This window comes from Mauremys mutica, chromosome 3 (assembly GCF_020497125.1).
Source record: "Mauremys mutica isolate MM-2020 ecotype Southern chromosome 3, ASM2049712v1, whole genome shotgun sequence".
NCBI lineage: Eukaryota > Metazoa > Chordata > Testudines > Geoemydidae > Mauremys > Mauremys mutica.
Window position 1 is genome coordinate 98,385,355 of NC_059074.1, and position 23,939 is coordinate 98,409,293.

The 23,939-nt window shown below is 42.7% G+C and overlaps 1 protein-coding gene across 1 annotated transcript in view; it reads left to right on the forward strand.

Annotated features, from left to right (window-relative positions):
* Positions 1-23,939, forward strand: part of LAMA2 (laminin subunit alpha 2) — a 407,250-nt gene that overhangs the window by 46,620 nt on the left and 336,691 nt on the right. The window contains exon 3 of the mRNA XM_045010304.1: positions 23,468-23,641. Within this exon, the coding sequence (XP_044866239.1) occupies positions 23,468-23,641 (174 nt within the window). The remainder of the gene's footprint in view (positions 1-23,467; positions 23,642-23,939) is intronic.

Here is a 23,939-nt window from a genome sequence, read left to right on the forward strand (position 1 = left end):
TGTACCTTTGAGTCCGCCCAATGCTGCGCTGCCATTCCTCTCCCCATCTGAAGAGTTAGAACTGAACAAAGCCCCAACTTGTGGGGCCTCTGTGGGGCATATAGAATGTGTGTGTAAAAATACAGCAGGTCTTGTGCAGGAGTTGTGCTGGGTCTAATTGGTCCGCACTCAATGGTAGTCAGTCTATAGAAGAGTTTAATGGAATGGTTATAACACACATACACTTTCCCTTGCAATTTTTTTAAAACACCTTCATAAATTTAAAACATAAATAAACTGGTCTCAGTACATGGACTTGATGACTTGAGAAATGGCATTTTGCTGTTGGGTCAAATGAACTTTTATTTACACAAAGTGACAGCAGAAGTATAGATTTTGATGTTTGAAAGCAAAGCTGACTAGAAGATGTAGCAAGAGGAGGAAAATAAAATCAGATTAGTGCTGAGTTCTGAGCTGCCACTCTAAATTAAACAAGAGTATGGAAGGCTGGGGGCTGGGATAGCTTAGTGGCCTAAGCACTGGATTTGTAATACTCCCTGAAACTACCAGTTCATATTCTAGTAGGGTCATCTCAATGTTTCATCCATCTGAGGTGGGTAAACTATTTAGCATGTAATTTGCTATCTGGGTGTCTTTCAGATGTGGCCATAAGAACTTAAGTCCAGTCTAGTGGGGGGACGTTAAAGATTCCCTGTCACTCTTGTAACAGAATGCTGTCTCCCTCCCACTACTTTCAGATGAATTGTACAGTATACATATTATCAAGAGTGACTAATGAAAATGAGGGAAGAAGTGGGGTTAAATCACAGACACACACATACACACAAAGAGAGAGAGAAAATATACAACTCTAAAAAGATGATATACAAATGTTACACAGTTCAGCCAAGCCTTAGAGGAAGATGTATTAGGTAGTAGCACCTCTTAAAATCAACGGAGAATAAAAGTGTTGCCAGATGACAGCAGGGGTGCTTTCCTTTGATCACAGTATTGACAGAACAACTGAACTGTAATTTAAGACAGAATAAAACCTGGTAATATTATTTTACATGAGAGAATATTAGCAGAGAAAAAGCCTTCCACTGCCATAACAATATTTTAGTGAAATATTAAATGTATTGTATGCAGGCAAGTCAATGAATAGAGATCTGTATGGAACGTTTGTATGTAGTTTTAATTTGGGTTGAATGGTAAGATAAAGAGCCTGGGGGTACTTATTAAATGTGAAGAATTAATTGAAATATATACTTCTGCTAGCTCTACAATAACTGCAAAACTTTTTCTAATCAAGAAACATTCTTCTCTTACAGGAAATTAAAGTGATCTGTTCTGTTTGGACTTTTCCATTGTCCCCGCCTATTAGTTACATCCAATTGTAGAAGAAAATCAGGGAAAAAGTCTAAATAGATCGAAATCATTTTTAAAAATTTGAGACTGCTTTATGTGGGACTACAGTATATGTCTGACTGCACAGCATGTAGGGCAAGTTTTAGCTGGCTGGGGTTACATAGTCATGTGAAAACCTGAGTTTTAAGGCGTAGCCCTGCTAACACTGGTCTTGGTCCAATAATAGCTGGATGCACTGTTCTCTTTTCATATATGTAGAGGTCAACGCAAAAGCAGTAAGATTCTATGTTAACTAAACCATTAGGGGGAGTTCTCAACAGCTCCTGAAGTACAGAGCATGGGTAAGAGGGTTGTAACATGGAAAGGTACTAGTCAGATAAGACCTAACAATCCAAGAGAGGAAAAAATTGCTAGACTGTAGTGAGACCATGCGATACCCATAGGAGCATGATTAAGGCAGTCTAGTGTTTGTGGTCCCAGATTAGAGTAAACTGATTTGTAGGCACACATTTTCTTTTTTGTTGTTGCTGGGTTTTTTGTTTTAACTCTGTGCTTCAGTGACACAATGAGACGAGAAGTTTAAGTGTCCTTTGTGGAATTCTCTGAAGAACATTAGTCTTCAGCCTATGATGAAGAAACTTTCATTTGTGAAGAATAAAAGCCAAAAAAAAGACAAACTTAGAAAACCCCCACACCTGTCAACATCAAATAGAGCCTATGTACATAACTTCAGGGAAGTTTAACTATGAGAAGTTTGAAGACTCTGCATTACTCTATTATTAAGACTACTTGGTGCTAAAGAGCCCATTTTAAAATTAACTTTACCTTAAACTAATTTTTACAAGTAAATTCTTAGAAAATTCATTAGTCAAAGAGCTTGGTATTATAATTTTGGGAAGGATACACTGTGTTATTAATATATATCAGAAGCTGAATCTTTGGTTTAAGGCAAAGCCCAACTCAGCATTAACTGCCGCCTCTATAATGAAGGAAGTATCTAGAAAAGGATGTGCTGTTTTCTCCTCAGTACAATGTAAAATTAAGTGAATTTTTAATATGAAAGTTTTAAAGTTGACAAAAAGGAATTCCAGAATTGAGCAGTACTGTCTCTGTTAATGACCTGGAGAAGCTGAAGACAACCTCTGTAAATCTGAAGACCAGGTAAAGCAAAAAGCTGCTGCTGAGTACACAAAGCCACTAGAGACCAGTAAAATTTCCCCTGCCCCCCCCCACACTTTCCTACTTTCAAGGACAACGGCATAGCCCCCCAAAAGCGAACTCCAAGGTAAACAAAGTTGCTTAAAAAAACCCATTTGTCCCCAGGCTGAGAGCCCATGATTGCAATGCTTACTTATGCACTTCATCCCTTACTTTTGAGAGTAGTGTCATTGAAGCCAATCAAAATCCTATATGAAGGACTGCAGGATTGGACTTCTTGAGGTCATCCTATGCATTTTTAACGTATCATCTGTATGCAGTTCCAAATTATATTAATGAAATGTAAAGATATGTTCAGCTTTGTGTCACTTAAATTCCAGAAGAGGACGGGTTTGTATAAGGGAATGTAGCACTTCCCTAGTAAGATTGTGCCTAGTAGATATGATTACAGTTTAATATTCCTGAATGATAAAATAAATATAGAGGAACATTACAATGATTTCAAGCAAGATATCTTTTTGGCATTTTATAAGCAGGAACTCTGAACTGTGTACCATGTTGCATATTTTTGTGCACTAATTCTAAGCCTCGGTATGCAGTCATTGGTTTGCTGACAGCCATCTGCTCAGACCTCATTTGATCTTCCCATTCAACTGCAGTTTGAATTTGGTGGGGTGGGGGTAGAGAGAAGGATCACATTTTTTTAGGGAGAATATGAGGTTTTGCATAGATCCTGTGGAAACTTATGCTTTTAAAATGTTGTTTCTTACTAAATATGTAAAAATAAAAATAATAGAAATGAGCCATTCTCTTATATTTTGGGATCAAAAGGAAAAGATTTAGACAGTGTACAATTTATCTGTATCTATATCTATCAATCTATCTATCTATCTGTGAGTGTGGCTATGCAGGCAAAAAGCAAATAAAATATTACTGTAGTAGGTAGTGCATATGCAGCTTGATTCCTCATCCTGTTACAGAAAAAGCTATGACCTATGTAACAAATTGCTACAGTTCAAACATATCTGAATAAAAGCAGCCAGAGAAATTGATATAGAATTTTCAAGTCTTCCCACAGTATTATGTATAGTTCAAGAGCTTCTGCGTTAATCAAAGTACAGTAAACTCCAATATGTGTTAGTGCACAATCCATTTAATATGCAGTTTAATTGTGCACTTTTGGAGGGCTTCTAGGTACCCAGCTAATTGCTGCCTAACAAGTTGGTGGGAAGAGTGGGTACAGAGAAAGAGATTAAATCAAATAAACCTTTTCTATTTAAAATTGGGAGACTGTGTTTCAGAGTTTAGAGCAGGGAATGGGGTCTCATGTACTCCCTAGTTCTGTCGCTAGTACTCTTGCAAACCTTTCTGCACATCTGCTAGCATGGAACAGCTTGCAGATTGGGAGCCTTATGGTATGACCTAAGGAAAGTAATGTCTCTGTTCTGCATTTTAATAGTTGTAAAATCAGGCTAAATAATAACTACCTAGCAACGCTGTGTTGAGGTTTAATTGATTTGCAAAGGCTGCAGAGATCTTCATATAGAAGTGACTATAGGAATGCACAGCATTATTGGTGGTTTTGTAATATGAAAGAGATGTGACTCTCATTTGTTTTCATCAACATGTATAAGTATAGCACTATGGTAGTTTTTCAAAATGGCCACAGGCTATTAAGGATGAGAAGAACATAAGAACGGCTATACAGGGCCAGACCAACAGTCCATCTAGCCCAATATCCTGTCTTCTGACAGTGGCCAGTGCTTCATGCTTCAGCGGGAACGAACAAAACAGGGCAATTCATCAAGTGATCCGTCTCCAGTTGTTCAGTGCAGGCTTCTGGCAGTTAGAGGTTTAAGAACACCCAGAGCTTGGGGTTGCATTCCTGAACATATTGACTAATAGCCATTGATGGACCTATGGTCTATTAACTTATCTAATTCTTTTTTGAACCCAGTTATAGTTTTGGCCTTCACAACGTCTCCTGGCAATGATTTCCACAGGTTGACTTGCACTGTGTGAAGCACTTTCTTATGTTTGTTTTAAACCTGCTGCCTATTGATTTCATTGGGTGATCCCTGATTTTTGTGTTATATGAAGGGGTAAATAATACTTCTCTATTCATTTTCTCTGCCATTCTTGATTTTATAGACCTCTATCATATGCCCCCTTAATCATCTGTTTTCTAAAATGAACGGTCCCACTCTTTTTAATCTCTCCTCATATGGAAGCTGTTCCATACCCCTAATCATTTTGTTGTCCTTCTCTGTACCTTTTCCCATTCTAATATATATTTTATGACATGGGGCAACCAGCGCTGGACGCAGTATTCAAAGTGTGGGTGTACCATGTATTTATATAGTGGCATTATGATATTTACTGTCTTATCTATTCCTTTCCTAATGGTTCCTAAGATTCTGTTAGCTTTTTTGACTACTGCTACCACTGAGTAGACATTTTCAGAGAACTATCCATGATGATTCCAAGATCTCTTTCTTGAGTGGTAACAGCTAATTTAGTTCCCATCAATTTGCATGTATAGTTGGGATTATGTTTTCTAATGTTTATTACTTTGCATTTATCAACATTGAATTTCATCTGCCATTTTGTTACCCAGCTTTGTGACATCCCTTTGTAACTCTTCGCAGTCAACTTTGGACTTAACTATCTTGAGTAGTTTAGTATTGTGGGCAAACATGATTCTGATATACTTTAAAAAATTTGCAATTAGTTTTTGTCTTTGCTAGTTGCTCTTCAAATTCCTTTTTGGCCTGCTCATTTATATTTTTATATTGGACTTGCCAGAGTTTATGCTCCTTTGCATTTTCCTTAGTAGGATTTGACTTCCAATTTTTAAAAAGATGTCTTTTTGTCTGTAGCTGCCTCTTTTACTCTGTTTAGCCATGGTGGTGGGTTTTTTTGGCTCTTTTACTGATTTATTTTTAATTTGGTGTATACATCCAATTTGAGCCTCTATTCTGATGTTTTTAAAGTTTCCATGCAGCTTGTAGGCATTTCACTTTTGTGACTGTTCCTTTTGTTTTCCATTTAAATGGCTGCCTCATTTTGTGCAATTCCCATTTTTGACGTTAAATGCTACTGGGGTGGGTTTCTTTGGTATTTTCCCACTGAGTAAGGATGTTGAATTTAATTACATTATGGTCTTTACTCCTGAGCAATTCAGCTATATTTGCCTGTTGGACCAGATCCTGTGTGGTGTGTCACTTTGGACTAAATCAAGAATTGCCACTCCCGTTGTGGGTTCCAGGACCGACTGCTCCAAGAAGCTGTCACTTATGGTGTTTAGAAATTTGATCACTGCAGCCCGTCCCAAGGTGACGTATAGCCAGTCAATAGGGGGCTAGTTGAAATCTCCCATTATTATGGTGTGGTCTGATTTTGTAGCCTCTGTAGTCTCTTTTAGCCTTTCATAATCACCATTACATTTCTGGTCAGATGGCTGATGGCATATTCCTACCGCTATACTCTTATTGTTCAAGCATGGAATTTCTATCCATAGAGATTCTATGGTACAGTTTGATTCATAATTTTTTTTATTATATTTGACTCTATGCATTCTTTCACATACAGTGCTACTCCTCCACCAGCACAGTCTGCTGTCATTCCTATATATTTTGTAGTCTAGTATTACTGTGACCCATTGATTATGATCATTCCTCCAAGTTTCTGTGTTCCCTAGTATATCCATAGGTGCTGGAACTAGACACGTTCAGGTGCTGCCACACTGCGGGCTTGAAGTGGTTTCCATTATACAAGGTTTTCACTTTGGTTCAATGGCTCTCAGCACCCCCACTATAAATTGTTCCAGCACCTCTAATCATATCAATATCCTCATTTAATTCTAGGCACTCAAGTTCACTCATCTTAGTATTTAAACTTCTTGCAGTTGTATACAAGCACTTATAAAATTTGTCAATATTTAGTTTTGCCTTCATGTGAAATAACTGAATGGGACTTGTTTGTCTGACTATTCCTTTTCCAAAGAGCTTGGCTTGTTTAGCCTAACCTAAAGAAGACTGAGGGGAGACATGATTGTGCTCTATAAATACATCAGAGGGATAAATACCAGTGAGGGACAGGAGTTATTTAAGTTAAGTGCCAATGTGGGCACAAGAACAAATGGATATAAGTTGACCATCAGCAAGTTTAGACTTGTAATTAGACGAAGGTTTCTAACCATCAGAGGAGTGACACTCTGGAACAGCCTTCCAAGGGAAGCAGTGGGGGAAAAATGCCTAACTGACTTCAAGACTGAGCTTGACAAGTTTTTGGATGGGATGGTATGATAAGATTGCCTACAATGGCATGTAGCTGGTCTGTGACTGCTAGCAGAATATATCTGCAATGCCTGGTGACGGGACACTAGGTGGAGAGGGCTCTGAGTTACTACAGAGAATTCTTTCCCAGGTGTCTGGTTGGTGGGTCTTGATGAAATTCTCAGGGTCCAACTGGACACCGTATTTGGGGTCAGGAAGGAATTTTTCCTGGGTCAGATTGGCAGAGACCTTGGGGATTTTGTGCCTTCCTCTGCAGCATGGGGCACGGGTTACTTGCAGGTTTAAACTAAAGTAAATGGTGGAGTGTCTGTAACGTGAAGTCTTTAAATCATAATTTGAGGACTTTAGTAACTCAGCCAGAGGTTATAGGTCTATTACAGGAGTAGATGGGTGAGGTTCTGTGGCCTGCAGTGTGCAGGAGAGCAGACTAGATAATCATGATGGTCTCATCTGGCCTTAAAGTCTTGAGCCTGTGAGTTCCTACCTGTACTTTGTCAGTTTCTGTCTTCTCTTGGTTGCTAGGATATAGAGTATCCCCTTCAATAAATCCTCCCCTAAGAGTATATCTGTCCAAATCACATGCTCTTCTGCACCTGTTGGCTTTCCCCCAGGCCTTAGTTTAAAAAATCCGTGACCTTTTTAATTTTATATGAATGAATAATGAGCGAATAAGTTCAGTTCAAATAGGAAATGACCTGAATGTTTACCCATCCCTCAAACTGAACCCAGACTGATGAAGCTCAGCTAATTTAAAATTTCCCACCTCTACTCCCTGCTGTCATTTCCCCCTGCATCTTCCCATAAGCAAAATGTTTCTCTGCTCTTTCCAGCCCAATCAGAAACAGAACTGTTGGAAATCTCTCAAGGAAGCCTGTTATTCCAGCACAGTAGCTAGTATTTGGTGAAGTCCGATATAAACCAATAGTTTAGATAGCAAACTGGGAGCAGGGAATATATTTTTGTTTGGAAGAAAAGCAAAGGTAGGAAATAGGTAGCGTTCTGACTAGTGTTGTACCAGATTTCACTTTACACTTATTTGCATGTCAGATTTTGGTAAGTATGCTCGAGAACTCATATTTGAATATATACTAAAATGTGTGTTGCTGCTTTGAAATACAGGGACAAGTTATTTAATCATTTTTGCTCAAATCATTGGGGCTTCGTAGATGTAACTGAGGTGAGTTCTTTTTCCTATGAACAAGAAAATTTTGCCCTGGAGATTTCTGAAATTTAGCTGTGAAGTCACCTTTTTTTAAGGAAAGATATTTTAGTACTGCAGAAACCAGTGGAAAAAAATAAAGGTGAAATGACATAGGGCTTGCTTTCCACACCTGCCATGCACATACAACTGCAGTTGAAGTTAATGGAAAGTGCTGGTGCTCAGCATTTTTTAAAATCAGACTCCCAATGAGAAAGTGTTTTTTATGGCTGAGTAAGTGGTGAGAACTTTTTCAAAATAATGGCTTCATCCTACAAGATGCAGGCTTGGAATGTGGCATAAATAAGAGCAGGGTAACAAGTAGCAAGCAGCACAGAGAGCCTATTCCTGAATTAATGAGAATGAAGCCACAGGACCACCAGTTTACTCCTGGCTAATTGGAGGACTATGGACAAAGACTCCATCTCTGTACAATAGGATCAAAATAGGGCCTTGTCTACACTACAAGACTATTTCGAATCAACTTAGTTCGAATTTGTGGATTCGACCTTATGAAGTCGAATTTGTGTATCCATACTAAATACACTAATTCGAATTTCTGAGTCCACATTCACGGGGCCAGCATCGACTTTGGAAGCGGTGCACTGTGGGAAGCTATCCCACAGTTCCCGCAGTCCCCGCTGCCCATTGGAATGCTGGGTAGAGCCCCCAATGCCTGCTGGGGGGAGAAATGTGTCGAGGGTGGTTTTGGGTAAGTGTCGTCATTGAACCGTCAATCACAACCTCCCTCCCTCCCTCCTTGAAAGCGCCTGCGGGCAATCTGTTCGTGCACTTTTCTGGTCAGTGACAGCGCGGACGCCACAGCACTGTAAGCATGGAGCCCGCTGCGATCATCGCCGTTTTCTCCTCCTCGCACTTTATCGTCCACCTCTTCCACAGTCAGCTGCTGAGAAATTGGGCTACTTTTCAATGGTGCTGCAAGCACTGGGGACCATAGGGGACGTTTTGCAAACATCAACGTCGGGTGGCCGGGCAAGGTTCATGATGCGTGTGTTTTCAGGAACTGTGGGCTGCTCAGACGCCTGCAGGAAGGTAGTTTCTTCCCGGACCACGAAATAACTGTTGTGGATGTGCAGATGCCTATAGTCATCCTCGGGGACCCAGCCTGCCCGCTAATGCACTTGCTCATGAAGCCCTATACAGGCGCCTGGGACAGCGACAAGGAACTCTTCAAATACCAGCGAGCAGCGTGACCTGTGACTGTTCAGTTTCTTTACAGAGAAGCTGAACCTGCCCCTGTTTCTTTACCCACTGACTGTTGACTCTCCTCTTCGGTTACATACCCCGTTCACCCCGTTTCCCCCACTTCCAACACACGTGTAAAAATAAAATACATATCCCATTGTTACTTAAGAAAGGTTTCTTTATTCATGACTTTGCGTTAAAGGGTTGAAACTGGGAGGCAGACTGTGCTGGGTAGGGTGTGCGGTGATGTAAAGACCGCCTCTAAACTCAAGGAATGACAGGCTTCTGCTCCTAGAGCGGTCCGCAGTGCCGGAAGGCTTCTTTCAACGGAGCCTGCCATCCCTCTTTATGGAATTCTGTGTGCGGGCGGATATGTGACCTTGTGGTGGAGGAGGACGGATACAGATTCCTCAGCTGCGTGACTCAGCGGTCCAGGACAAGGACCGCTGTATAAGATCTGTAACCACCCTCCCCCGCTGCAAAGTCACATCTCCCCCGCCCACACAGATCCTGGAAACCACCTCCCATACCGACCAGGGTGCCTACTGACTGCACCGTGTGTGTGACCCGCTGCTGATCCTGCCCCCGTGTCTGTACCCTGGGAAAGGTGACTGTCCTATGCAATTAACCACCCCCTTCCCCACGCCCCCCATTCAAACACAGTCTTCTTTGAAAAAACATAACGGAAACAGTAATTAACAGCAAAGCATTTTTATTAATTAAGTAGACAGTTAGGGGATGGGACTGGGATTGGGACTACTGTGAGTCTGGAAGTGAAGGACTTCGGCAAATGTAGGGTATGAGAGCTTTTGGGTACTTGAGCACTGTGCTGTGGTGCAGTGACAGTATTCACGTCCCCGGCTGCCCCTCCTCCTGATTATTTTCGGTGAGGGGGGTATGGGACTTTGTGGCGGGGGAGTGCGGTTGCAGATACACTGCAGGGTGTCTCTGTCCTCCTGCGGTCCTGCAGAACATCCACAAGGCGCCTGAGCATGTCTGTTTGCTCCCTCACTAGTCCAAGCATTGTTTCAGTCGCCTGCTTGTCTTCCTCACGCCACCTCTCCTCCCGTTTGCTGTGTGAGCGCTGGCACAGAGAGACGGTCTCCCTCCACTGGCTCTGCTGGTCCGCCTCTGCTAGGTAGCAGCCCATACATTCCTCGAACATCTTGTCCCTTGTCTTTTTCTTTCGCCGCCTAATCTTTGCAAGCCTCTGCGAGGGGGATGCTGTGTCAGGTCTGGAGACAGTGGAAGCTGTGAGATGGGAAACAGGGAGTGAATTCCTTGCAAATATTCTTTTTTGCGAACAATTAACTGAGTCTAGGCTGTCTGTGTGAATTCTGGGTTGAGACCCCTGTGCCTGCTAGGGCACAAATCATTTTCGCGGTGGATTCTGGGTAAATGTCGCCAGTCATTCCTTCCTCCGGGAAAGCAACGGCAGACAATCATTTTGAGCACGTTTTCCATGAATTGCCCTGGCATACGCCATAGCGTGGCAACCATGGAGCCTGTTTTGGATTTTGTGTATGTCACCATATGTGTACTAGATGCCGCTGACAGAGGCGGGCCAGCAGCGCTGCACAGCAGCATGCTTTTGCTTTTGCATGACAGCAGCGATGGTTACCAGGCATACTGCACCGTCTACCATACCATGAATTGGTAAGAAGATGGTAATAAGATGGTCATGGTTACCTGTCCTTTTGCACTGCACCATTTGGTGCTGTCATAAGTGCCCCTGGCCAATCAGCCAGGGGCGCAAAAGCCAAAATTGGGAATGACTCCCTGAGTCAATCCCTCCTTTTTGGTATCTAAAAATAGAATCAGTCCTGCCTAGAATATGGGCAAGTGTACTAGAGAACCACTGTATCATAGAACCAGAGAGCACAGCTGCTCTGTGTCCGATCCTGCATAAATTATGAGCTGTATGCTATTCACAGGGGGTGCTCCTGCAACAACACCACCTGTTCATTCCGTTCTTACCCCAGCCTTCCTGGGCTACCATACCATTGTCCCCCCACTTGTGTGATGAAGTAATAAAGAATGCAGGAATAAGACACAGTGACTTGTTTGTGAGAAATGAGTGGAAGGAAGCCTCCAGCTGCAATGATAGTCCAGGCAGGACAATAAGGAGTGTGGATGAAGGAGCCCATCATCCCTCTGCTAGTCCAGGGGCAATTGAATCTTTTATTTACAATGAAGGGTGGGGGCTGATGGAGCTCAGCCCCCTGTTGCAATGATGAGGACGGTTACCAGCCATATTGCACCATCTGCCATGAAAAATTAGGGACAGGCGCCCTTGATTGACCTTACTGATGCTAGTCGGCATGGTTACCAGCCCTTTTGCACTGCCCCATGTGCCAATAGGCTGACGATGACGACGGGTATCAATCGTATTGTACCGTCAGCCACCCATGGCGGGGGAGGGGGGGAGCAAGGATTTTGGTGTTGAGTGCTGCAGCATCGCATCTATCTGCAGCATTCAGTAAAGATACGGTGACATGTAAACGAGTCAACAGAGGATTGATTTCCCTTTAACTTCTCGGGTTCGGGGGGGGTGCGTAAATTGCAGAGCTGTGCCCTGAACCAACACGGACACGGTGTTTTACCATAGAAGCATTTGGAGCTCATCCAAGAATGCAAATGATTTTCGGAGACAGCAGGAACTGTGGGATACCTTGCGTCCTCATTCCCCCCTCCCTCCATGAGCGTCCATTTGATTCTTTGGCTTTCCGTTACGCTCATCACGCAGCTGCGTGCTGAGTCTGTGCTATGCCGTCTGTCCGTGGATTTATTAAAAATACTTTTGACCAGGCGCACCATAACAGTAATTCCACTACTTAGATGCATGAGTCTCCTAGCGAGATCACTGTGAGGACGGGCACTGAAGGAGATAGAGAGCGCATGCTGCGTGAAATCTATCACGAACCACGGACCTATGCAGCTGTGCTCGGGGAGGCAATGCTCCCTGAATACCGCATGAAAGCCTCGCGCGGAAAAGGGTGCTATCACGGAGCACCCAATAAGGCAGCTCTCCCCAGGAACCTCCTGCTGATGCTTATCGATTAACGGAAGGAGAGCTTCGTGGAGATCTCCCAGGAGGATTTCTGTTCTATCACCATATATAGAGAGACCTCCTTCTCACACACTTCAGATTCCTGTTATATTAAGAATAAAAGTTAACATGGTTAAAGCACTTACCGACTGCTCCTTCCCCTGATTCAGGATCCGGGTTCATGGCCGGGGAGGGTTGGTAGGGGATCTCCGTGACGGTGATGAATAGATCCTGGCTGTCGGGGAAACCAGCGTTGTAAGCGCTCTCGCCTGCCTCGTCCTCCACAAACACTTCCTCATCTTCCCCGTCCATGAACATCGTCGAGGAACTGTCCGTCGACACTGTCCCATCATCAGAGTCCATGGTCACTGGTGGGGCAGTGGTGGCAGGCTCCGTAGCGTCCGTTTGCCGCTTTGATTTTTTGGTAGCCTTGTCTGGGGTCCTTGGTTTTCACGCGGCGATGCGTTGCATGACGGCTGTATCCTCTGTCTGGATCATGGCTTTGGAGACCTTCTCGTAGGTCTTTGCATTCCGTTTGTTGGAGCGCAGCTCCGAAAGCACAGACTCCTCGCCCCACACACCGATCAGATCCAAGAGTTCCCGGTCAGTCTATGCCGGGTCCCTCTTTCTATTCAGAGATTACATGAACTCCTCTGCTGGAGAGCTCTGCATTGCTGCCGGTGCTGCTGAGCTCGCCCCGATGTCCAACCGCGAAATGAGATTCTAACTGTCCAGAAAGGAAAAGGAATTCAAATTTTCCCGGGTCGTTTCCTGTGTGGCTGCTCAAAGCATCGAAGCTCGGACTGCTGTCCAGAGCGTCAACAGAGTGGTGCACTGTGGGATAGCTCCCGGAGCTACTAAGTTCGATTTGCATCCACACCTAGCCTAATTCGAGCTAGCCATGTCGAATTTAGCGTTACTCCACCTGTCGGGGTGGAGTACCAAATTCGAACTAAAGAGCCCTCTAGTTCGAATTAAATGGCTTCCTGGTGTGGACGGTTGAGCGGTTAGTTTGAATTAACGCTGCTAAATTCGAATTAAAGTCCTAGTGTAGACCAGGCCTAAGATAGTTTGCTCTGGCATGATTCTTCCATTTTTGTGCTCAGGATTGGGATTTTTCTTGCTTGGGATTTTTCTTCAATGCAGAGGAAGTGCAAGTGCTTGCTTTTTACCTCTGCTCATGTGTTGCCTTTACCCCCACTTGCACTGGAACGGAGCAGATGTTCAGGCCGCTCTGGGTAACTTGCAAAGATTTGCAGGTCAAGTACCACAGTGGTTCGAATTCTGGTTCTGCAGCAAATTTCCCCAGGTGGATGGCAGTTTAGATGGTAATGTCAAGGCTGCGCAAATGAAGTATAAAGCTTAGTGTTTGATATCTTTCCACATCCAGGAGGACAGGCACATAATAGTGCTTTCCCATGCATAAAACAATAGCTTTGTCAAGACAAGTGGGGAGTATATCTAGACAAAACAAAAGGTGCTGTTCATGTGGAAAATGAAATGTCTCTAAAAGGGAACATGTGTATATTTAAAGAACAACATTTTGATTGTAGGCTTAAGGCTTTGCCAGAGAGCAACTCTATCTGTGGCTTTTTTTCCCCCTTGACAAACTCCACTTCATGTTTTTATTCTTATGCATTGTCATTGCACCATATCAGCTATTTTGTTTTGTAGAGTTGGAATAGAATTCAGACAGGCCTCGTTTAGCCATTTGGGAAAACCACAGAGTGTCTCCAGGATAATTAGCGTCTAAGGGAGATCCAGAAAACTCAGTCATAGCAGCTACACAAAGACTGGAGCCTTTTCATGAAATATAGGGAATGTGTAAGCTGCTGCACACTAGATTAGAATAAGAGACCAACACGAGTTTGGGATTCCTGCAGCATGTCCCACATAGCTCAATACAATCTCTCAGAGGTCCTTTCAACTTCTCCTCATTAGGCTTAGTTGGCTGATCAGAACCATGATATTACTCTCGTGTGGGCTTCAAAGACAGTCATGGAGCTGTCTGATTAATAGCTTTGAACATGCTGCCGTTTTCTTCAGATACTCTTTTGGTAGTTATTGCATTTTGCATTAATTGTTTAATTTCTACAACAATATGTATAGGGTGAGATTTTCAAAGGTGCCTAAAGGAATTGGAAAGTTAATGCGGTTTGAGTACCTCACTCTCTCAGGGTATGTCTACACAGCCCATGGCAGCAAGCCTCCCAGCCCAGGTCAGCACATTCGGGTTAGTGGGGCTCACGCTAGAGCTCTAAAAATAGCTGTGTACACAGTACTTTGAAGTTGTGGCTTGAGTTGGAGCTTGGGCTCTCAAGCCCAACCCCACCACCACCAACCCAGGCTTGTGTAAATGTACCCTTATTCTCCCTTGAAAATCACAGCCTGAAAGTGACCCTGTTCCATGCTTGTAGGGTCTTTGGTATATAAATATTCTATTGAGCCCCAAAAGAAAACCAATGAGGTGCTCTAACTGAGCTCTAAATATGCTGTTAAGAATATTCTTCCACTGTCTCGATGGTTTGTGAGGACAGAATTCCTGGGGAGTTTTTTGACCTTCAATATACCTTAGTCCCAGTCATATCAGGAAGTTCCATTGCTTTTATTGCTCCCTGCATGGGACAAGACAGGATAAATCGGTAAAGTGATGGTGTAATAGGATGTACTTTACTGCATGAGTGCCTCCTCCTGACCAGGTGTGGCATAGCAGCTTTCTTCCTGTATGGCCACGTCTGCTGATGGTCATTCCATCACTACAATAGTCTCTTTCCCCATAATTCATGGTGCTTTCTTTTTGTGACTCAGCTCTGACTAGGTCATTTTATGGTTCCCCCCACTTCTGGGGTATCAAAGTCTAGCCAGGCCAGCTGTCCAGATGGTACCTCCAGCAGTCCTGCACCACTTCCCAGTGGCTGGGAGGAGGAAACCAGGCCCTTCCTCTACACTGGGTTCCAGTCTAGAGACCCTATAACCAGTAGCCAAGGTCTATACAGTCACTATCCATGCTGCTGGTTCCCTACGCTGCCTTCTCAGGCTTTCTTTCTTCACAACTCCCCGGGGTGACCCTTCTTCCAGGGCTAGGATCCCAGACTTATTCTCCCACCTGGGTTTCCTCCTCCCCAGTCTCTGTGCTCCCAGAGAGTAACTGCAGAACCTCCTGCTATAGCCCCCTCACTACTACCAACTTCCTGTCTTTATATTTTTTGTCCAATCTTTGTTGTTGTTGTTGTTGTTTGTTTCATCATCGTCTCCCCCCCCCACCCCAGGCTCCATCAGCATTAGTATTTATAAATCTCAGGGCCTCCCTTCAGGTGCAAATGTAAAAGTTAATTGGCCTCTTCTGGGACACCTTAACCCCTTCAGGTATGATGTGGGGTGAATACCCCATCACATATGGGTTATTGGGTAAAGTTCTGGCTCTGCTGATCTCACTGAGTGTTCCATCATCAACTGCAATAGGGTCGAGATGTCATCCATTTTCTGTTTTGCCTTCTATGCTTTGTAAACCAATTTGCTGCCACAGATCTGAGAGATGAGATCTGGGTTCTTTTCCTAGCTTTATGGCAGACTTCCTATGGGGTGATCAAGTATCTGTGTGACCCAGTATCTCTTTGTGACTCAGTTCCCAATCTGTGAAATTGGGGTAACTGAGATGTTGTATTGCTAAACCAATGAAGTTTCTATGGTCCTTTGAGATACTTGGATGTCAGGGGCCATAGAAGTGCACTAGAAATTATCACTAGATAATCAATATTTCCTTTTCCAGATGCCCCCACTAGTTATAAGTATTGTGAGCAGTCTTGTTTAGTGCTAGAAAATGCCTGTTACTTTGAGTTTCATGCTGTGTATTTTGACTTGAAGATGAAAATACTCTTTCTAAAAAGGTATTGTCCTACAGTACAAAGAGAGACATTTTCTTTCTTTTGAGGGATAGAAGAGAATGGGACTATTTAATACTATAGGAACTGTTAGAGCAGCAAACGTGAACTGGAACTACAGTATGTGCTCTCTGATTTTGTCTGCAGCTGTGCAAATGGGCTTAGTGTCATTTTTTCCTGTCTGCAAGCACTGTCATGTCTGGACAGTTATTTTTTTCAAATTGGAGTTATTTTCCAGTTGTATAAAACTCTTAATCTACATTGTGGATCGAGTGCATTAAGTTACTCCCCGTGGTGCACAGCTGGAAACCATTCTTTACTGCAACATTTTGTTTTGTTTTGTCCCAGTTTTTTTCTACCCACTGTGTTCCCACACACTAGCATAGCTTAGTACTACAACAGACAAGTATCTTTTTTTTTCCACTGACACTTCTTAGAACATCTTAAATTGGCATGTTCTCTTTTGTCTTTTTCATACAAATTCAGTGGCAAACGGCTCGGCTTGCTTGCACGAAGATTTCAAAGTACTTTGCAGACTAGGAAGACTGGTTTGAAAAGTTAGACACATTTAGGCAGACTGTTTTCTTTTGCTGCTTTGAAGAGACGAGAGATGTTTTGAGAAAAAGATTGGAGGAAGTACACTGTGTCCAACAGTGGTGTGTTAAAAGAAAGCATGGGGACACAGGTCTCAGTAGAACTTTCTTTAGGGAAAAAAATGGTAACAAAACCCTTCAGTTCCTTATGAGATATTAATGAATATATATATAGTAAGATCTTTAGGGCAGGGACTGCTGTTTTCTGTCTGTTTGTACAGCTCCTAGCAAAATGGGATGCTGACCGGGTTGCGATCTAGGTGCTACCACAGTCTAAATGTTAAATAATACATACACGTATGTAGTATAATCAAGTGTTCCTTAGTACTGAATGTAAGGCTTTCTCCATGAACCTCCCTGTGCCATCTGCCATCAGCCAAATTAAAGGCAATGCCTAGGGGCCTGGTCTGACTGCAATTATTTGCAATGAACTGGTTATGTGAAAAACAAAATAAAACCAAAAAATATGTTCTAAATGTCAAAATAGCATATGTTAGAGTGGTTGGAAGATTAATGTGAAAGGTATTTTTTTTTTATTTATTTGGATTCATATCCACGTTTGTAAAAAAAACAGATTTCAGTAGGTGCTCCTTGACATAATTTTAAAATAGTTATGTTAGTAGACTGCTACAGAGACCACCACCAACTTGTGCCCAACAATTAACATATAATCATCCAACAGTTGAAAACATACACCTCTACCCCGATATAACACTATCCTTGGGAGCCAAAAAATCTTACCACGTTATAGGTGAAACAGCGTTATATCGAACTTGCTTTGATCCACTGGAGTGTGCAGCCCTGCCCACCCAGAGCACTGCTTTACCACATTTATCTGAATTCATGTTATATCAGGTCACCTTATATCGGGGTAGAGGTGTAGTTAACATATTTGATTTATCACCAGAGTCCTCCCAGTCCCTCACAGATAGGAAAATCAGCTGGGTTTTTCAGGGGGCGCTGAAGGTCAATCAGCTAGGACTATTTTGGACCATGTTGGGAGTGAGTTGAACAGCTGAGAGGGATCCTTACAGAAAATATCCTGCACTAGCTACTCTCTCCTTTTATAAGTGGGGCTCCAGATCAGGTGTCTTTGCTGATCTCAACTGTGGTCTTGTAACATAGGAAGAGAGGATCTCCTAGTAATAGGATAGTGCTAAGACATCCATTCCATTGATACTCATTGGGGTGAATTTTACATGTCTGGGGTACTAAGAAAGTCTTAAGGAGATAAAGGAGAAACATTTGAAATCTAGGTCCTTCTGTTTCCTTCTGCAGTGAGGCACAGAGAGCAGCAAATACAAAATAAAATGAGGAGGGTAGTGGATGGGGGAGAGCAGTGTCTTTTGCATCACATTCCTCTTCTCATGGAGAACGTGCTGAGGATTCAAAGCAGCAGCTAGCAAAGTCAGTGCTCCATTAATGTGCAGGCATATTGTGATGTGAGGGAATGAAATGGATAACAGTCACTCTGTGACATTATGACACGTAGTAAGTATTAGAGATAATAGTATTATGGTAGCACCAAGAGATCCCAAACAAAACTAGATCCCTATTGTGCTAGGCACTGCACAAACACATAGTGAGAAACAGTCTTTGCCCTGAAAAGCTTGCCATCTAAATAGACAAGATAGACAAGGGTATGGTATTTGGGTGAGGGGAGGATAATTGACCAAATTTGTGAGGCCTTAGACTCAACTTGGTGGCCTTTCTCTGTTTGGATGTATTGTGATAACTTCTGAATGCTGCAGCTAATCAAGTCCAAAAATGTGGGGGATGTTCTAGGCAGAATGGGCAGAATCATACTGATTTTGTGGAAATTGGAAAACATGAAAGGGAAAGTGGGGGCCACTCATAGCCCCTGGCATATGGCTAGCAGAGACATCAGTTTCAACAAGGTCTGTAATTGTGTATAGATCAATGATCTAGTTCATGGCACTCTTTAACACCTTCCAGTATAACATCAGCTCCCATCTCAGCTCTGTCCATCTTTCCAATAGAGTTTTAAAATGTCAGCAGCCTGAAAATGGAAAGAAAGGAGGAGAATAAGAATGGTGTGTGTGTGGGGGGGGGGAATGGGGTGAGCACATGGAGCTCATGGTGGGGGGTGGAGAATGGGACACCTTGCTGTGAGGAAGTTGGGGGGGGGATACAGAGGCCGTGGTATAAGAGGAAGAAGAAACTATTATTTGTATTTCCCTAATGTCTATGGGGGACCTGCACAGAATGGTTGGTGCAGAGGGAGAATAGAAGACCTGACTATGGGAGAGGGGTGTGCACACAGAACCCCTGTCAGTGGGGAAAATGGGGGGCACACAGACTTCTGGTGGATGGAGAATGGGGGACCCTGGTATGGGGTGCAAAAGGGAAGGGGGGGCCACACGGAACCCTTGGCATGAAGGCATTGCAGGGAGACCTTGACACAGAAGGGGATGGGAGGGTGGCACACAGGGAATTTGTGGGGCAGGGAATGGAGGGATGCAAGGAGCCCATGGTGTGCTCAGTGAGCTCAATTTGCAGAAGCAACAAAGCGTGTGACCCCCGCCCCTGTTATCCCCATTTTAGAGATGGTCTCTGTGACACAGTTGCCTAAGTGACATGCCCAAAATCACACAGAGACTGTTGCAGAGCCAGAAATTGAACCCAAATCCCTTGAGTCCCAGATCAGTGGCTTAACCACAAATCTTCCTTCCTCTCCTGCCCCCCAGCCTAATTGTCAGAATTTGGCAGGTTTTTCACAGTGAAGCTGTTCTCTGCCAAGGGCAGAGGGGAGGGAAAAGGGGGAAGGCCCGACGAACATGTCCATTGCCCACCTGGGTGTTGAGAGAGCTAGGCTGACAGAGGGGAGCCTTGACCCTCCAACGCTTGGCACCACATGTGGTAGTTTTACATGCACTGTGCAAATGGGTATAAAACATTTTCATTCCTATTCAGTAGTACGTTAAACCCTCTTTGCACAGGTGCAAATGACTACCTAAGGATCCAGGCAGTGAGGAATCAGGTCCACCGAGTAGAATTGAAGGATTGTTCCTAAGCACCAAGGTCTTTAGGTCTGCAAGACTGGAATTTCCTTTTTCTGCAGATTCCCAGATTTTCCTTCTCTTTATTGGAGCTCTCTGGGTGAGTTTCCTTCTGAGAGACAGTTTGAAAGAAACTCAACAAGGTGAGCCTCAGTATGTAGGGCTCTCTTGTCTCTTTCTCACTGGCTTTGGAGGGAGAATGTGATGTGAACCTTTTGGAAAGTATAAACAGTCTGGATCAGTACCACAAATGTGTTTAAATCTCCGTTTTAAATTCAAAGAACCTGGTTATAAGACTCAAGCCAACCAGTGCTTTCCATTTGTGAATTGCTAGTATTGCACACTTGTATCATAAAAGTATGGTAGATCCTGGGTGCTATGAGTCAGTCTAAATGGCCAGGCTCCCCACTTCAGCACATGTAAAAGCACAGCAGTGCTTTGGGAGGCAGTGGCTGCAGAGGGGCATTGTTGCAACAAGAGCTTGAATTCTTTCTGTGGCTTGTAGAGAGAACTTGCTGCTGTCCTGTGAAAGGCTGCATTGTGAACAACCTTGTGTGCCTGGAAAACCCTGCTGGGTAGTTCAGAAGAAGAGAATCACCCCTTAGTTTGGACCAACTCAACATGGCTGAGAGGAGCTACAGCTACATGCTAGAGCACCACTAATGATGTTAGGCTCTGGAGAAGGAGCAGAGAGGAACTGTAGGGGATAGACATCTGATCCTACCTCTTCCTGCTCCTTTTGAGGAGGCTAACATCATTGATAGTGCTAGTATAGAGTCATGCCACTCTCCACCATGTTGGGGTGGCCCAAACTAAGCCATGAAAGCTCCATACGCCCGATCCCATACATCTGCACAAGGGAAAGAAGCAGGATAACCATATATCTGGCTTTAAAAGCAGGTTCATATTTTGTCCAAATAATGTATAAATAAATTGCAGTACATAAATTCTGGGTGCTGTTCATTGGGACTTGCCAATGTCTTCTGCATCCATAATTCAAAATGCAAATTGGGGGTCACAGAAAGTGTACCCTGAGAAAAATGTGTTTATTGCATCTCAATATTTCAAAAGCATAACAGGGCACTTTAATATTAAATTGCACAAATGCAGCCCAAACTGTAGGAAAGATGACTATCATTTTGGATCCAAAAATGGCCTCTCTTGCGATCAACACCTGAGGCTGACAGGCTTTTGTCAAGAGAGACAACCTGTGATCTGCCCCATAAAAATTACACTTCCTGTTCTATGTCAACCTAAATGAAAAAATAACCAACACCCGTTCAAAAGAAGGGCTGGCTGCGTAAAACAGTATGCAAATATGTGTTTATCAACTGTGATAAAATCCCAGCTCCAAAGCTGAGTGACTCACTAGCAACAAAGCCCAAGTGCCGGGTATGTGGCAGAAGTATGCATGCATTTTGTGCAACTTCTGTGCTCTTCCTGTCAGCTCCATTCTTATGAGCCAGCAGGGAATTGAAAGTGACAAGTTTTCTTCTCTCTGAAGCACTGGGACCTTAACAGTGTCTCTTTAATGAAACATCTAACAATATGATGATTAACTAGGCTCTGCCTCATATAATAATAAATATCTAGCTCTGACATAGCATTTTCACTAGTAGGTTTCAAAGTAGTTGTGTGTGTAAATTTAACACACGCAACATACATGTGCATATATAAAGTGTGTGTATAATTAAAATATAGTGTGTGAATGTGTACAACATAGTGTGAATGTATAGAATGTAGAAGTGAGCGAGAGACAGGCATGCTGTAGTCTTTTTCTGCTGCTATCTGTCACCTTCTCCATTACTTCTCGGGGTTTATTTTCACCAGATCATGTGCTGGAATTCTTTTCGTACAGTACCATATTCTCCTCTTATGCTGGGATCCCATTAGAGGAAGCTGGTTGCTGTATTCAAAGCTGAGTGCCAGTGTCATGTTGTGGCTAACTGATCACTGGCTTTTATGTTATTAACATTACACAGCCTCAAGATGGAATAAGGAGGCAGTAAGTCAAAGTGGTTCTACAGCTGTTCACAATTCATTTGTGCTTGCAACACTTACCCAGTCTTTAGCATGCAACCCTATTGTAGATAGCAATAAATATCACTGAACGCTTTGAATAGAAATACAATGGGTATAACAATATAGATTTTAAAATGTAATGAAAATGAGCTGTAATCTGTAAAGAAGCAGCAAGCTGCAAACTCAATAAAATCCCAGCTATTGACTGACTGACTGTACAAATTGGACAAGCGACTAACTAATTGGATGCCTTACTCGAGCAATATATTTAACATTGTTTTAAAGTGAGCTGGAGAGTCACTAACTTATGTCAGAAGATAACTGTACCATGACCACTGAGCTCTGTAATTAAATGGCAAACAGGTTAATTGCAGGGACAGACAGGAGAACAGAGTTAGCAGGTCAAAAGGAATCAGCTGCATGATGTTGTATTAATTCAGCTAGCACAGTACATCAAGGAGAAAGAGGAGAGCCATTACCAAAGGAGTTTCAGAAATGTGCAATAATTTCAAGACCAGTTTTGGCAAAGGACCTATTTTGAGATTAGGTTTATGCTCTTTAAAATTGCATAAATTAAAGCCAATTAAACTGCCTAGAACCAGGCAAAGGGCAGGCAGACATTGGTGCAAATCTCCAGATAGATCTGTCAATGTCCCAATCCAAACTACTTCCACCTGTCTTTATTTTTGTTAAATTGCAGTAATGGCAGTTTTGAGGAAGCAAAACTGCTTTATAGCATGAAAGGTTAATGTGTAAGCTCAACCCACCACATCAGTTTGCGTCAGCAGATCATTTTTTTTCTACAGCTCATTGGATTTGATCAGCATTTGGTGGGAAGGAGAGTAGACTTTACTTAATGATTGTTCCTCAAAGGATTTGTAATCTTTATTGCTTGCTGTGTTGTTCATCGTATAGGCCTTGATTCAGCAAAGCACATGCTTAAGTGCTTTGCTGAATGAGGATCACAGCGTGCAATACATATAGCAGCATGTACATTATACACACACAATCCCCCCTCCCAACAACTATCAAAACAATACTGCACACACAATTCTCTCCCTGAGGAGAGGATGAGAGAGGGAACCAACCACACATGACAGATATTAGTCTTGTTGCTGCATGACCTATTGGAAAGTGCTCAGATACAATAGTGATGAAAGTCGTATAAGAACCTATACAGAACAATAATAAAGTCAAAATGTAACACAAATTATACAGTGTATGCAAGGCAAGATGGGTAATGTTCTGCCATGGAGATGAAAATAGAGTGTAAGAAGTTGTGCAGGTAATTTGCAGATGTGATTCAAATAATGTCCAACTTGTCAGTCACTGGAGAGTTTGGATTGCTTATAATATCATTTCTTGATGATACTTTGAGTAAGCTACTTTGCCCAACCTTTCAAATAACACAACAATAGTATGTTTTCAGATGTATGTAACTACAAGATATTTTTTGTAATCAGATTTTAGAATGTAGTAAGCATGATGACACTATTAGTAATGGCCTTTAATTAGATGTCTGAAATCTAGATTGAAAAATGGAAAGGTGTTTGCATTCTTCAGTATATATACAGCCATTGAATCTTAGTTCTTTTGCTTTATTGCCTTAAAAAGGCTAAATATGTAGTATATACATTTCTGTTTGTGCTACTGAACTCGTCTTGTCCTCACTTCTGTTGTTTTTTTCCCCCCCAGGATTATTTCCAGCAGTGCTGAACCTGGCTGCCAATGCTATCATCACAACCAATGCTACTTGTGGAGAAAAAGGCTCTGAAATGTATTGCAAACTAGTTGAACATGTACCTGGACAACCAGCAAGAAACCCCCCACAGTGTCGTATTTGTGACCAGAACAGTAGGATTCCACATCGTATGTATGCGATTTTGTTACGTTAATAGACATGCTCTTCTATGGGAGTTTTGTCTAGGATCATTCATATTCAGGGACTTCGTGACCAAATGATTGGCAATGGATTGGGGGGAGGGGCGGAGGAGGAAGAATAAACTCTAGCTCATTGGCTTGGTTACTTTGGAAAATTCCTCTTGTTATGAGTAAAACAAATTTTTTGTGCCTGGGCTAGCTTTGCAAAATTCTTACCTGTAAATTAAATTAAACTCGTTGGGTCAAAGAGTGCTTAATGTTCAGCAACTAAATCCAATATTAGAGT